This window comes from Portunus trituberculatus, chromosome 43 (genome assembly GCF_017591435.1).
Source record: "Portunus trituberculatus isolate SZX2019 chromosome 43, ASM1759143v1, whole genome shotgun sequence".
Lineage (NCBI taxonomy): Eukaryota > Metazoa > Arthropoda > Malacostraca > Decapoda > Portunidae > Portunus > Portunus trituberculatus.
Window position 1 is genome coordinate 22,639,190 of NC_059297.1, and position 13,587 is coordinate 22,652,776.

At 44.2% G+C, this 13,587-nt stretch overlaps 1 protein-coding gene across 1 annotated transcript in view; it reads left to right on the top strand.

The window, feature by feature from the left end:
• The window catches only part of LOC123518006 (roundabout homolog 2-like), a 125,172-nt gene that overhangs the window by 17,258 nt on the left and 94,327 nt on the right, over nucleotides 1-13,587 (top strand). Inside the window, exon 2 of the mRNA XM_045278507.1 lies at nucleotides 224-347. Coding sequence (XP_045134442.1) covers nucleotides 224-347 — 124 coding nt within the window. The remainder of the gene's footprint in view (nucleotides 1-223; nucleotides 348-13,587) is intronic.

Below are 13,587 nucleotides of genomic sequence, written 5' to 3' on the forward strand. Positions count from 1 at the left end.
CTCCCTCTCCCTCTCCCTGCCTCTCTTCGCCTTTTCGCATCCTCCTGCACACTCCTTCACGCTCATTTACCTCTCTCCCTCAATCCTTTTTCCCCGTCTTTTTCTTTTGCTCTTCCGTTCTCGTGTCCTTCTTCACGCTCTCTTACCTCTCCTCACTCTCCCTCTATTCTCCTTCCTGGCGTTTCTCAGCCCTCACACGTCCTGTTTTCTCTCTCTCCTGTAGGCGGCGACGGACGAGCACCCCGGATAGTGGAGCACCCGCAGGCCATGGTCGTGCGGCGAGGCGACCCTGCGACGCTGAATTGTGCCGCCGAGGGTGACCCCACGCCTGACATCACATGGTTGAGGTATGTGCCTATGTTCGATGTGAAGGTTTAGTAGCTCTATAGGGTACTCCATAGGGTACTAGGGAATTGGTGAGGTATGAAAGTAAGGTAAGCAAATCTAGTTATCTCTTGCATTGGAGAGGTGGACAAGTTAGTGGTGAGAGAAAGAAGAAATTCATGTGCAGCGAGACCGCGGGAGGAGAGGAAGCATGCAGTTAGCAAGATCAGTTGGGTTGGCATGAGAAATAGCGGTAGAAGAAAACAAGAGATGCAACATTGCGGCGGTAGGAAAAGACTAAAGACAGTAAGTCAGAGGTAAGGAAATGATGAGACGATTAATCATTACAGATGTGATTGATAGATCTCCAAGGAAAAAATTTAATATAAAATAAAAATGTGTGCAAATCAAGAAGTGAATATGTGAAAAATAACATGGCATCGTTTGACGAATCATTTTTGGCATTGATACATTTAGTCATGGAATTCAAATACTGAGAAAGCAAATAAGGAATTGTGATAGAAGTATATTACAGCAACTCCACGTCTTTATCAAGCTGACTGGTGAATGAGAATTCCACACATTAAATACTGCAATGCAGCAATTGTCAGACATTGGCTGTGGGTCATGATTTCTCTCCTGTTTTCAAATACCAGAATAAGACATTATCTGTCTAACTTTGTCGTTCTGATTTATAATTCATAGACACTGAGCAAGGTACAAGATACATATCAGCGAGTAACGAAAGTAAGCAAACTGAACCTCGTGAAGGAAATAAAATAGGGATAGTAATAAATGTATCTATTGTTATCTCATTGTGTTTGAACCAGACTACATTTAAGTTTGCGATTTCTTTCTCATCCTCAAATATTGGTTGAAGGTACAATTTGCCTGACTTGTTGAAAGAAATTGAAATGTATGACATCATTAGAATATTTATAATTTTTTCTTAATTGACAAGTGAGGAAAACCCAGATGCAAAAGAAAATTTAGCGGAAAAAAGGCCACGCTAATTGACTCTTCCATAAAAGAAAAGGAAAGAATACTAAAGAAGCGCCAATTTAGGTGCGTATTCTATGTATTCCCAAAATGTTTCCACGCCTCGCCTCGCCTCCACTACTCTGAACATGCTCCTGTGGAACTAACTGGCAAAGGCTTTCAGTGGTGTTTCCATGTATCTGGTGAACGTTTATCAAATATTCCACTTCTGACTATGACTATGAGTGCGCCGGGCCCTAACTGGCATCAGACAGCGGCGGCACAGTGGAGCGCGAGGGTTATGAATGACGGGATAAATTTGAGCATCACTACCTCATCGATATTGAAGGGCCGCCTTGATGCTGCCTGAGTGTGCAACCATGACCCTCACTCATTATTGATGCCGCCATGGAGAGAGAGAGAGAGAGAGAGAGAGAGAGAGAGAGAGAGAGAGAGAGAGAGAGAGAGAGAGAGAGAGAGAGAGATGCACACACGCCCGCTAAGAGTAAGGAGGCTCTGGTTACCCTTTCCTTCCCAAAGCATCAAAAGCATAGAAAATGGATGGAGGGTGCTTTCTGCCTACCTATCCCTCCCCCTCTCTCTCTCTCTCTCTCTCTCTCTCTCTCTCTCTCTCTCTCTCTCTCTCTCTCTCTCTCTCTCTCTCTCTCTCTCTCTCTCTCTCTCTCTCTCTCTCTCTCTCTCTCTCTCTCTCTCTCTCTCTCTCTCTCTCTCTCTCTCTCTCTCTCTCTCTCTCTCTCTCTCTCTCTCTCTCTCTCTCTCTCTCTCTCTGTGATTGAGAGTGAAGATTTCCGTGTATCAGTAATTAGGATGGTAATGAAGTCAATGGGGATCTTTTTTTAGAAGGAAATTAGATCATATTCATAGATAAGGACGGTAGTTGGACTTTAATATGTGAGTTTTATTATCACACAGGGAGTATTATTTTATTTTTCCTTTTTTGCGTCTTTCCTGTAGTTGTTTTGTTCTTGTAATTGTATATCTGTTGTTTATTGTGGTATATCAATGCACTTAGGTATGTAGTATGTGTGTATGTGTGTTTTGTATGTAGGTGGGTATGTAGCGCAGCGTGAATAAACATTTAACAACACAAAGCACAACGCAACATAAATCGCTGCCACTGCTGTGAATCCTTTAATGAAATGCAGATAATAACAGCCGTAACTAACCCGAAAGTAAATGCACGCATGGAATATTGTTCACACACACACACACACACACACACACACACACACACACACACACACACACACACACACACACACACACACACACACACACACACACACACACAGCTAAGGCGACCACCCAGCCAAAGAGAACAGTGTGTGAAGGTACGTGCTAATGTTACCGATGCGAAAGATTAAGGCTCTTATACTTAGCACTTTTTTCCCTCATAAGGACTATTTTCAAAGGCCGCAGAGATGATGATGGGGGTTCTCGTAAGTGTTTTTCTTACAGTAAAGGGACAGATTCTTTGTTAAACTCTCGCTTTAATCACGGAAACTGCCTTGAGAATCTCAGTAACTTCCACTAAGTCCTGTTAAAAGTGGTCGAGATGGCAGTAGACCGGAGGAACCTTTAGGAATTGGGGTCCATGTACTCAGGTAACATTTCCCAGCCTCCTTAACACATTCTCACTGACACTCTACACCTTATGTTCCTCGCAGGCTAATTCACCTTTGGGTATTCCTTAACTGAATCATTTCCCTCCCCTCTAGAAAAATGAAATATAAAATGGATAGATAGACAGGAAATAGATTAGCTGATTATATGACTAGATGAATATGAAACAAAATAAAGTAAATGTAAAGTTTTCCATGATAGGTTAGTTAAGGTAAGGTAAGACTAGGATAAGTTAGATTAGGTTGAGGAAGTCTATCGTGGATGGAATTAATTTGGCTGAAATGTTCGTGTAGATATCTAGGAGGTTGAAATTTAAAATGATACAATTTACATGGCAGACATTAACGCACTGTAAAGACAAGCTGAAAGACACCTGGTAATGTAGTTTCAGGCTTGCTTTCGGTCTGTCTTCTTAAGGGACTAGCACCTTCAATAGACCTTTTATTTATTTATTTTTTGTTATCTTGCCCTTGACAAAGAAGAAAACAACACACACACACACACACACACACACACACACACACACACACACACACACACACACACACACACACACACACACACACACACACACACACACACACACACACACACACACACACACACACACACACACACACACACACACACACACACACACACACACACACACACACACACACACACACACACACACACACACACACACACACACACACACACACGGTCACTACCTCTGTTTCCATCACCCAACCTCAGGCACACCACTCTAACCTCCTACATCACACGTATAAATGGTTGCCCTTTAACACAGTAATACAACACAGATCCCACTGACGGCCTTGATCGCACGGAGCAGCGCGGCTCACAGCATGCCTCCAGCGATGAGTTAATTCCACACACACACACACACACACACACACACAAGCAAGCAAGCAAGCAAGCAATATGTGCACAGAGGAAGCAGTGGTGTAGTGAGCTTTGCCTGACCTTGTGGCTCTCTGCTGGTTGGCTGGCTTGTTCGCTCGCTAGCTTGCTTACCCATCCACACACACACACACACACACACACACACACACACACACACACACACACACCTACTCATCCGCCTACCCACTACCTCCCCACCCACGCCCCCCGTACACACCTGTTGTACTGGCTTATACGAATAAAGGCAAAACCTGGTGAGGATTAAATGAAATCTCTCGGCCCATTGCTGCGGTGTTAGTCCGGTGCATGCTCGCTCCCTGGTCTGATCCTCGCCGGAGTGTTCAGTCTGGAAACACCACTTCTTGCATGATTAATTCGTCGGGTTTTAGTCTTTAAATCTGAGTGTGTGTTTTGGTGGTGAGATCGTCTGGGGAGGAGGGAAAAACGAGAAGACAGAGATAGGTTAAAAAAAAAATAATCTGCACTGTTACACAACCTACATAGCAGCAACAAGAAATTTCCAGCAACTTTAAATACAGCGCCCCCACCTGACGACGTCTTTAGGGAAATGAGTTAACCTGCGAGCCTTATATATTTCGCTCAAGTTATAAGTAAGGTTCACCTTAACTTAATTTCCTCAAGTGCCGCCACCGGGATGCTGCCGTGTTCAGAAAAATTAATTACGTGCGAAACTCATTCAAGATCCAGATTGTGTAGTTAAGTGAGATGGCGAAGTAATAATTTCGGATGTGTGTTTAGTATCACCTGATCATTTCTTTTTTTTTCTGGTGACATTTTTTCACAACTTTTTTTTAATGTGATGTGTAATGAGAGCTTAAATTCATGGGCCACTGTTGGTAGAGGAAGGGATAGAGAGGAGTGGGTATAGGAAGGAATGACAGTAGGAGTTGGTATAGGACGAAGTAGGACAGGCAGCAATGGGACAGGTAAGATTAGGGTAGGCAGGAGTGAAGCAGGCCAGAGCGGGACAGGAAAAAATCAAGAAGGAACAGTGTAGCAGACATGGCCGTGACTGTCAAGATCGAGTAGTAAATCAGTGTTCATGGATCCTCGGCTGTTCATTTTCCTCTACCTGGGGGTTGATAGACTGGTAAACTCTTAGTTTGTGTTGACGAGGTGCTGCAGTCAATCATGTACCTCAGCAAGGGTCTCTACTCACGAGCCTTACAAGACACACATCGATTTCATGGGCGTGCATTATTGGTCACAACAGTTGGGAGTCATAAATCAAGTAGAACACGGAGATGCATTGCTAATTTCATGGGAATATATTAATTAATTAAACTTGTCAAAATACGACACTCGTGATTATCTGTAAATCAACTATCGAAATGTTTCACAGAAATGTCTTTGTGCGAGAACTGCTAAGAAGACTGTGTGTGTGTGTGTGTGTGTGTGTGTGTGTGTGTGTGTGTGTGTGTGTGTGTGTGCGAGCCAGCGTGCATGTGCCTGCGTGCATGTGTGCCTGCGTGCATGTGTGCCTGCGTACCTGTGCGCGTGGGTGTATGCGCCAGCTAGTAAGCCAGCGAGCTAGCCAGCCAGCGAACCAGCCAGTAAGCCAGCCAGCCAGCGAGCCAGCGGGGACGCGAGCTATCATATGTGCGATGGGCGTCCTAAACTGAAGGCTCAAATCGGATGAAATTCATCAGGCAGATTGCAGTCCGGCGTGTCACCGTCATGCCTGCGCGTTTGATGGCAGTTTGGTTTCGCTATAAAGCCCGAGCCGTACATACATATGCAGGGATGTAGATCGTTGACCTGGGTCAGGTCAGAAGGTCAGCTGAGAATGCATATCAAAATCTGATGAAATCTCCCAACTCATTAAAATCCGTTCCTGGAAAAGGAAAATATTGTAATTAAAATTTTGTAGGTTACCTAATTAAAGGGGAAAGTTCCCATAGACTTAACTTCCAGAATGACAAACTTCGCCATTATATCCGCTGTTTTATTGTGAAGTATCTCTCTCTCTCTCTCTCTCTCTCTCTCTCTCTCTCTCTCTCTCTCTCTCTCTCTCTCTCTCTCTCTCTCTCTCTCTCTCTCTGTGTGTGTGTGTGTGTGTGTGTGTGTGTGTGTGTGTGTGTGTGTGTGTGTGTGTGTGTGTGTGTGTGTGTGTGTGTGTGTGTGTGTGTGTGTGTGTGTGTGTGTGTGTGCGCGTGCGTGCGTGCGTGCGCGCGCGCGCGTGTGTGTGTATGCCATGGATATAAATGGATATACGAAACTAACTTCATATAAGAATAGGGAGAGAAAAAAGACAGCCTCAGACAGATCCGTCCCTCCCTTCCTCTCTCTAGTCTCCCACACACATCCCTCGCTTCCCAGCCTTTACCATTCTCCTCTAGCATCCCCAAGTCCTCCCCAGCTCAGACCAACCCAGCCTGCCCACTGTTGTTATTTCATTTGTCCAGGCCTCCGTGGGATCGCCTCTTGACGGCTGCACAAGTAAGGTTAGATTTATATCAATGTTACTAAGTGAAAAAGGACAACAGTTTTTCCAAACTACTGTACGTTTATTGCCACTTGTAGGAAATCGGAACCAGGATTCGATGCAAATAGGGGTTTAGTATATTTATTTCCCTGGTGAATGCGTTGTTATGGGAACGGACAGACAGACAGACACACACGCACACGAACACGCACACGCACGCACACACACACACACACACACACACACACACACACACACACACACACACACACACACACACACACACACACACACACACACACACACACACACACACACACTGCTGCTGCTACTACTGCTGCTGCTGCTGCTGCTGCTGCTGCTGCTGCTGCTGCTGCTGCTGCTGCTACTACTACTGCTACTACTACTACTACTACTACTACTGCTGCTGCTGCTACTGCTGCTGCTGCTGCTGCTACTGCTGCTACTACTACTACTACTACTACTACTACTACTACTACTACTACTACTGCTACTGCTACTACTGCTACTGCTGCTGCTACTGCTACTACTACTACTACTACTACTACTACTACTACTGCTACTACTACCAGCTTTCACGTACATACCATGAGGAACATACCAACATTACTACACACTTAGTCAATCAGACACTCCCTCACTTCCTAAAAGGTTCTCCCATAAAATTGCATAATAAGTCCTTCTTCCAGCACCATCATAACAACCCCCACCACCACCACCACCACCACCACCACCACCACCACCTTATCATCAACAAGAAACACACGAATACTCCATCTCCTTCCACTTCTCAGACTTAATACACGGAATTTGTTATGTCTTCGTAGTGTGTGTGCGTGTGCGTGTGCGTGTGCGTGTGCGTGGATGAGTGGGTGAGTGAGCTAAAGGCACGGTAAAAAAAAAAAATCTTCTACCGACTTCTATGATTACGGGAAGATTTCGCAGCGGTGTGCATGGTGCTTAAAACTTCTGCTTGTGTTATAATGCGTTAGTTTTATGCACGGAAATTTTTAGCTGCTGGAGAAGGAGGAGAGGAAGGAGGTGTTGGTGTTGGTAGTGGAGGGGAAAGGGTAGAGGGATGTGGGGAGAGGGGAGGGAGTAAGAAAAGCATCTCATCTCATCTCGCCTCTCTGGTCATGTTTTATGTTATTACGTGCTTTCAGTATTACTTCCTGTTATCAGAGAGAGAGAGAGAGAGAGAGAGAGAGAGAGAGAGAGTGTGGGGGGGTAAGAGGGACTGCGGTATAAATCTTCATAACGCACTTGGATTAATTAAGTAATTGCGTTTACCTGTCCGCGTACCTGAGAGAGGCTCGCGGGGGATCCAGTCAGTAATAATTTGCTTGAACACACACACACGCGCACACACACACACACACACACACACACACACACACACACACACACACACACACACACACACACACACACACACAGAGAGAGAGAGAGAGAGAGAGAGAGAGAGAGAGAGAGAGAGAGAGAGAGAGAGAGAGAGAGAGAGAGAGAGTATAAAAGATATCAATTAAGATTTTGAGATGCATTTTAACAGTACTTTGGAAAACAGATAGATAGATACACAGATAAATAGATCGATAGATAGAGAGAAAGAAAGACAGACTAGACAGACATACAGGCAAATAGACAGACAGAGATAGATAGATACATATATACATACATAAATACGTACATGCATACATAGACTGCAAATTTTAAATGATACATAAACTTAGATACAAAACTTGATTTCATTTATCTATTAGAATGCAAGATGAGACGAAGGAATCATGAAAGGAAAAGAAAACGAGAGTAAGAGAAAAAAAAAGTAATTAAGTCTTTCCATTGCGTATGATGAAAGAAAGAAAAACAAGCAAGGGGATAAAAGGGAGAAAGCGAGAGAGAGAGAGAGAGAGAGAGAGAGAGAGAGAGAGAGAGAGAGAGAGAGAGAGAGAGAGAGAGAGAGAGACTACGTGATGGAATAATTGTAGCAGCCATCACAAATGCAAATGAGACTTGGATATAAAATGAAAGGCAAAGGTTAGGAGTCTGATTGGAAGCAATGAGTAACTTCACGAGTGTGGCAGTGGTGGGACACGAAAAGACGGTAAAAGCAATGTGGGTGAAGCGAGAAGAATACACGGTGAAAATAACTGGAGGTGAACAGATTTGGTGCATCAAGTAAAGGTGAATTAATTAGCGAAGGGACTGGCTGAGAGAGAGAGAGAGAGAGAGAGAGAGAGAGAGAGAGAGAGAGAGAGAGAGAGAGAGAGAGAGAGAGAGTGGGCTGAGAGGGACAAAATGCACCACCATTACGTGATTCACCCACTCGGAAACAACGGCAGGAAGAGAGGTGCCTGAAAGAGTGTATAGAAGAGTACAGGAGATGCGGTGAGTACAGGAGAAAGACCTCTAATTAGATAGGTCGGAGTGCTGTAGTATGAGGGATAAAGGGGAGAGAGGAGAGCGAGTGAATCCGAGCATGTGAAGAGGGAAAGTGAGGACAGGAATGAAATAAAGACTTTTCTGGCGTGGTCTTTCCTTTGAGGGGAGATGTTGGCAAGATAGACATTACAGTTATAAGTAGATACACAGGTAGATAGATAGATACATACGTTGGTAGATACGTAGGTAGATACATAGGTAGATAGGTATATAAAAGAATATGAATAATAGCTACGCAGAACGATAGTCATGCATCTTAGGACAAATAGATGAACATAGATAAACATGCACAGATAAAGATAGACAGATATACAGATACAGATAGAAAGATGAATAAGTAGATAAATAGATACATGGATGAGTAAAAGGTATAGATAGATAAAGAGAATATAAACATCAAAAAATCACAGAAAGCGAGACATGAACAGACACAGACCGAAAAATACTTAGATAACAAAGACATTTATCGTAAGAGTAACAGACAAACACAGACACACACAGAGCGAGAGATAGATGCAGGTAGATAAAGCTGCGGGAGGAACACAATCTGAGTTTAGGTAATTGAGTTTGTGAAGCTTCGAGATGTGGAGTCAGTTTTACTTTCGAGGAGGAGGAGGAGGAGGAGGAGGAGGAGGAGGAGGAGGAGGAGGAGGAGGAGGAGGAGGAGAAGGAGGAGGAGGAGGAGGAGAAAGAGAGGAGGAGAGGAGGAACGGCTTAAGTGGGGATTAAAACTTTGGCTTGCCTTGCCTCCCCTCCTCGTCCTCGTCCTCCTCCTCCTCCTCCTCCTCCTCCTCCCCTCTTCTTGACAAGTGAAGCAAAATTATGAGTCAGCTAATGAATGAAGCATTGAAGTGAAGCGAATCAGTGACGGAAGTAAAAGCGACAGAAAGAAAAGAAGAAGAAGAGAACAGGAAAAGTTGGAGAGAGAGAGAGAGAGAGAGAGAGAGAGAGAGAGAGAGAGAGAGAGAGAGAGAGAGAGAGAATTAGTCAAGTCACCAAGCAAATTAAAGTCTATAAGTAGCTCATGAATAAAAGGCAAAGAAGAAAATAGATACAACAAAGAAAGAAAATTAGAAAAAAATTAGTGTTTTAGAATGTTGCAAATTAAGAAACTGAATACACGAGTAGAGAGAGAGAGAGAGAGAGAGAGAGAGAGAGAGAGAGAGAGAGAGAGAATGAACAAATGAGACAATGAAGTGAATGAAGGAGGTCAGACTCGAAGCAATTAACTCGTTGCATTACACACACACACACACACACACACACTTCTTTTCATTTCCCTTTTCCACTTTTCTTCTTCTTTTTCCTTCCCATTTTCTTGAGTGGCTTATCTCTTGCTCTTTTCCTTCTCTTCCTTTTTTTTCTTCTTCTTCTCTTTCATCTTCCTAATCTTCTTTTTCATTCCTTCTTCTTTTCTTCTTCTTCTTCTTCTTTTCTCTTTTCTTTCTTCTTCTTCTTCTTCTTCTTCTTCTTCTTCTTTTCTCTTCTTCTTCTTCTTCTTCTTCTTCTTCTTCTCCTCCTCCTTTTTCCTCTTCCTCTTCGTCTTCCCCTTCCTCGTTTTTTCCTCTTCCCTCCCCTTTGTGCTCTTTCTCCTTCTCTTAAACTGTCTTACTCAAGAGAAGAGGAGGACAAGGAGGAGGACAAGGAGGACGAGGAGGGGAGGAGGAGGAGGAAATTAAAGGTAACACACAGGGAACACAAAGAAAACACACAAGAACACAAAGGAAAAGCAAACCAGCAGCTGATTTGTTGGTCTTTAACTGTTTAGCCAGAGAGAGAGAGAGAGAGAGAGAGAGAGAGAGAGAGAGAGAGAGAGAGAGAGACACCATCACACACCCACCCACCCACCCACCTACCACCCACTGACCGTTCAACCTTTGCCATCATTACTCCAACAACATAACACTTCACCTCTTTTCCATTTTTATCCTCCCTTCCTGACTCACTCCCCTCTTCCTTTCCCTCTTTTTCCCCTCTCCCTTGTTCCCCTCACTCAGAGCGGGGCGAGAGGAAAGGAAGAGAGAAGTAGGGAGGCTGGAAAACGGTGAACATGGAATGGAGAAGAGGGGAGTGGAAAATATGAGAGGAGAGGAAGAGGGGAGTGGGAGAGTTTGGATAAGCATAAAATGGTGGGAGGGAAAAGAGGGGAAGATAGGAGAGGAGGGGAGAGGAAGGAAGGAGGTGAGATTGTGGAAGAAAGAGGAGATGGGAATTGCGAGAGAAAATGGGATGGGAGGAGGAAGGGAAATAGGGAAGTGGAGGAAGGAATGAGAGGGGGAAATGGAGAGGAGAGGGAGAAAAAAATGAAAAAAGAAATGATAGTATGAAAAATAGTTGGAGAGAGAGAGAGAGAGAGAGAGAGAGAGAGAGAGAGAGAACAAGAAGAAACAATATACAAGAAGAGAAGAGTTAGTGAGGAAAAGAGAAAGAGAAAAATATAGAGAGGTTAGGGGAGAGAGAGAAAAGTAATGGGAGTAATGGAGAACAGGGTGAAGAAGGAAGGAAGGAAGGAGGAGAAAGATAACTAGGAAAAGAATGAAGAGGAGCGAAGGAAAAAGGAAGATAACTATGGAAAGGAGATGAGATGGAGAGAGGAAGAGAGTAAGACGTGGAGAAAAGGGAAGATGAGATAAAAGGAGAGGAGTGAGGATGTGAGAAGGAGAAGGAGGAGGTGAAGGAGGAGGAGGAGGAGGAGGAGGAGGAGGAGGAGGAGGAGGAGGAGGAGGAGGTGGAGGAGGTGGAGGAATACAAAGGAAAGCCAAACAGCAACAGACCTTTTGTTCTTTTCAAGGCTGCTTGGTAACTACTTCTAACTAGCTACAGAGAAAAGAGGTAGAATAGTAAAGGAGGAGGAAGAAAAGAAGAAGAGGAGGAGGAAGAGGAGGAGGAAGGAAAGAGAGAAGAAACAAACAACGTGGACATTTCAAGAGGAAAAGGTGGAGAGGAGATGAGGGAAGCGGGAGTTTGGTGGGGAGAGGGAGTGAGGTGGGAGAGGGAGTGAGGTGGGGAGTAAGTTGCATCATTGGCACTCCAGTTAATGATCCAAGCCAGGTAAATGGACCATTAAATCACTCTTGATAGGTGGTTAGGGTCGTTACCTTTCTGTCCATCTGTCTGTCGGTCTGTGTGTCTGTCTATCTTGTCAGTTCAATTAGTCCTCGTTTGCAAGTTTTGTTATTTCCTTGTTTACTTCGTCTGTTCCTGTGGTGGTTGGATGTGTTTGTCTGTTTCATCCTTATTTATTTTTTTGGGGGTGTGTTTTGTTATTAGTAGTTCGTTTGTTTTATTTTTTTATTGTTTGTTTCTTTGTCTTCGTTTGTCTCTGTGCCTGTCAGTCTCATTTCTTGCCAGTCTTGTTTTCTTATGTTGCTTTGACTCTCTCTCTCTCTCTCTCTCTCTCTCTCTCTCTCTCTCTCTCTCTCTCTCTCTCTCTCTCTCTCTCTCTCTCTCTCTCTCTCTCTCTCTCTCTCTCTCTCTCTCTCTCTCTCTCTCTCTCTCTCTCTCTCTCTCTCTCTCTCTCTCTCTCTCTCTCTCTCTCTCTCTCTCTCTCTCTCTCTCTCTCTCTCTCTCTCTCTCTCTCTCTCTCTCTCTCTCTCCTCTCTCAGTCCTTTTCCTTCACAGTCTCTCACTCACACACACACACACACACACACACACACACACACACACTAAAACTATCAACAGTGGTGTTCCACAGGGTTCTGTCCTATCACCCACTCTCTTTCTATTATTCATCAATGATCTCCTAAATCTGACTCAATGCCCTATCCACTCCTATGCTGATGATACCACCCTGCATTATTCAACAGCGTTCAACAGACGCCCAACCCAACAACAATTAAATGACTCAAGGCGAGATGCTATAGGACGCCTAACTTCTGATCTTTCACTTGTTTCTGATTGGGGCAGAGAAAACCTGGTTTTGTTCAATGCCTCAAAAACTCAATTTCTACAACTATCTACTCGACATAACCTTCCAGACAACTATCCTCTCTTCTTCAATAACACTCAACTTCCCTCTCCTCTACATTAAACACACTCGGTCTATCCTTCACTAAAAATCTAAACTGGAAATTTCACATCTCTACTCTTGCTAAATCAGCTTCCAAGAAGTTAGGTGTCCTATGGCGTCTTCGTCCATTTTCTCTCCCTCCCAGCTGCTTGCTCTGTACAAGGGCCTTATCCGCCCGTGTATGGAGTATGGCTCTCATGTCTGGGGGATCCACACACAGCTTTACTAAACAAGGTGGAATCTAAAGCTTTTCGTCTTATCAACTCTTCTCCTCTAACTGACTGTCTTGATTCTTTAAGTCACCGCCGCAATGTTGCATCTTTATCTGTCTTCTACCGCTGTTTTCATGCTGTCTGCTCTTCTGAACTTGCTAACTGCATGCCTTCCCCCTCCTGCGGCCTCGCTGCACAAGACTCTCTACTTCTTCTCATCCCTATTCTGTCCATCTTCCTAATGCAAGAGTTAACCAGTATCTTCACTCCTTCATTCCCTACACTGGTAAACTCTGGAACTCTCTACCTGTGTCTGTATTTCCACCTGCCTATGACTTAAACTCTTTCAAAAGAGGAGTGTCAAGACACCTCTTACGTTAACTGGACCCTCCTTTTAGATTTTTTGTTTTTCTCTTTCTACTTTTCTTTTAACAGGGCCTGGCAACCAGCGGGATTTTTTTTTCCAACACTGTGTTTGCCCTTGGCCAGTGCCCTTGTAATGTAAAAACACACACACACACACACACACACACACACACACACACACACACACACACACACACACACACACACACACACACACACACACACACACACACACA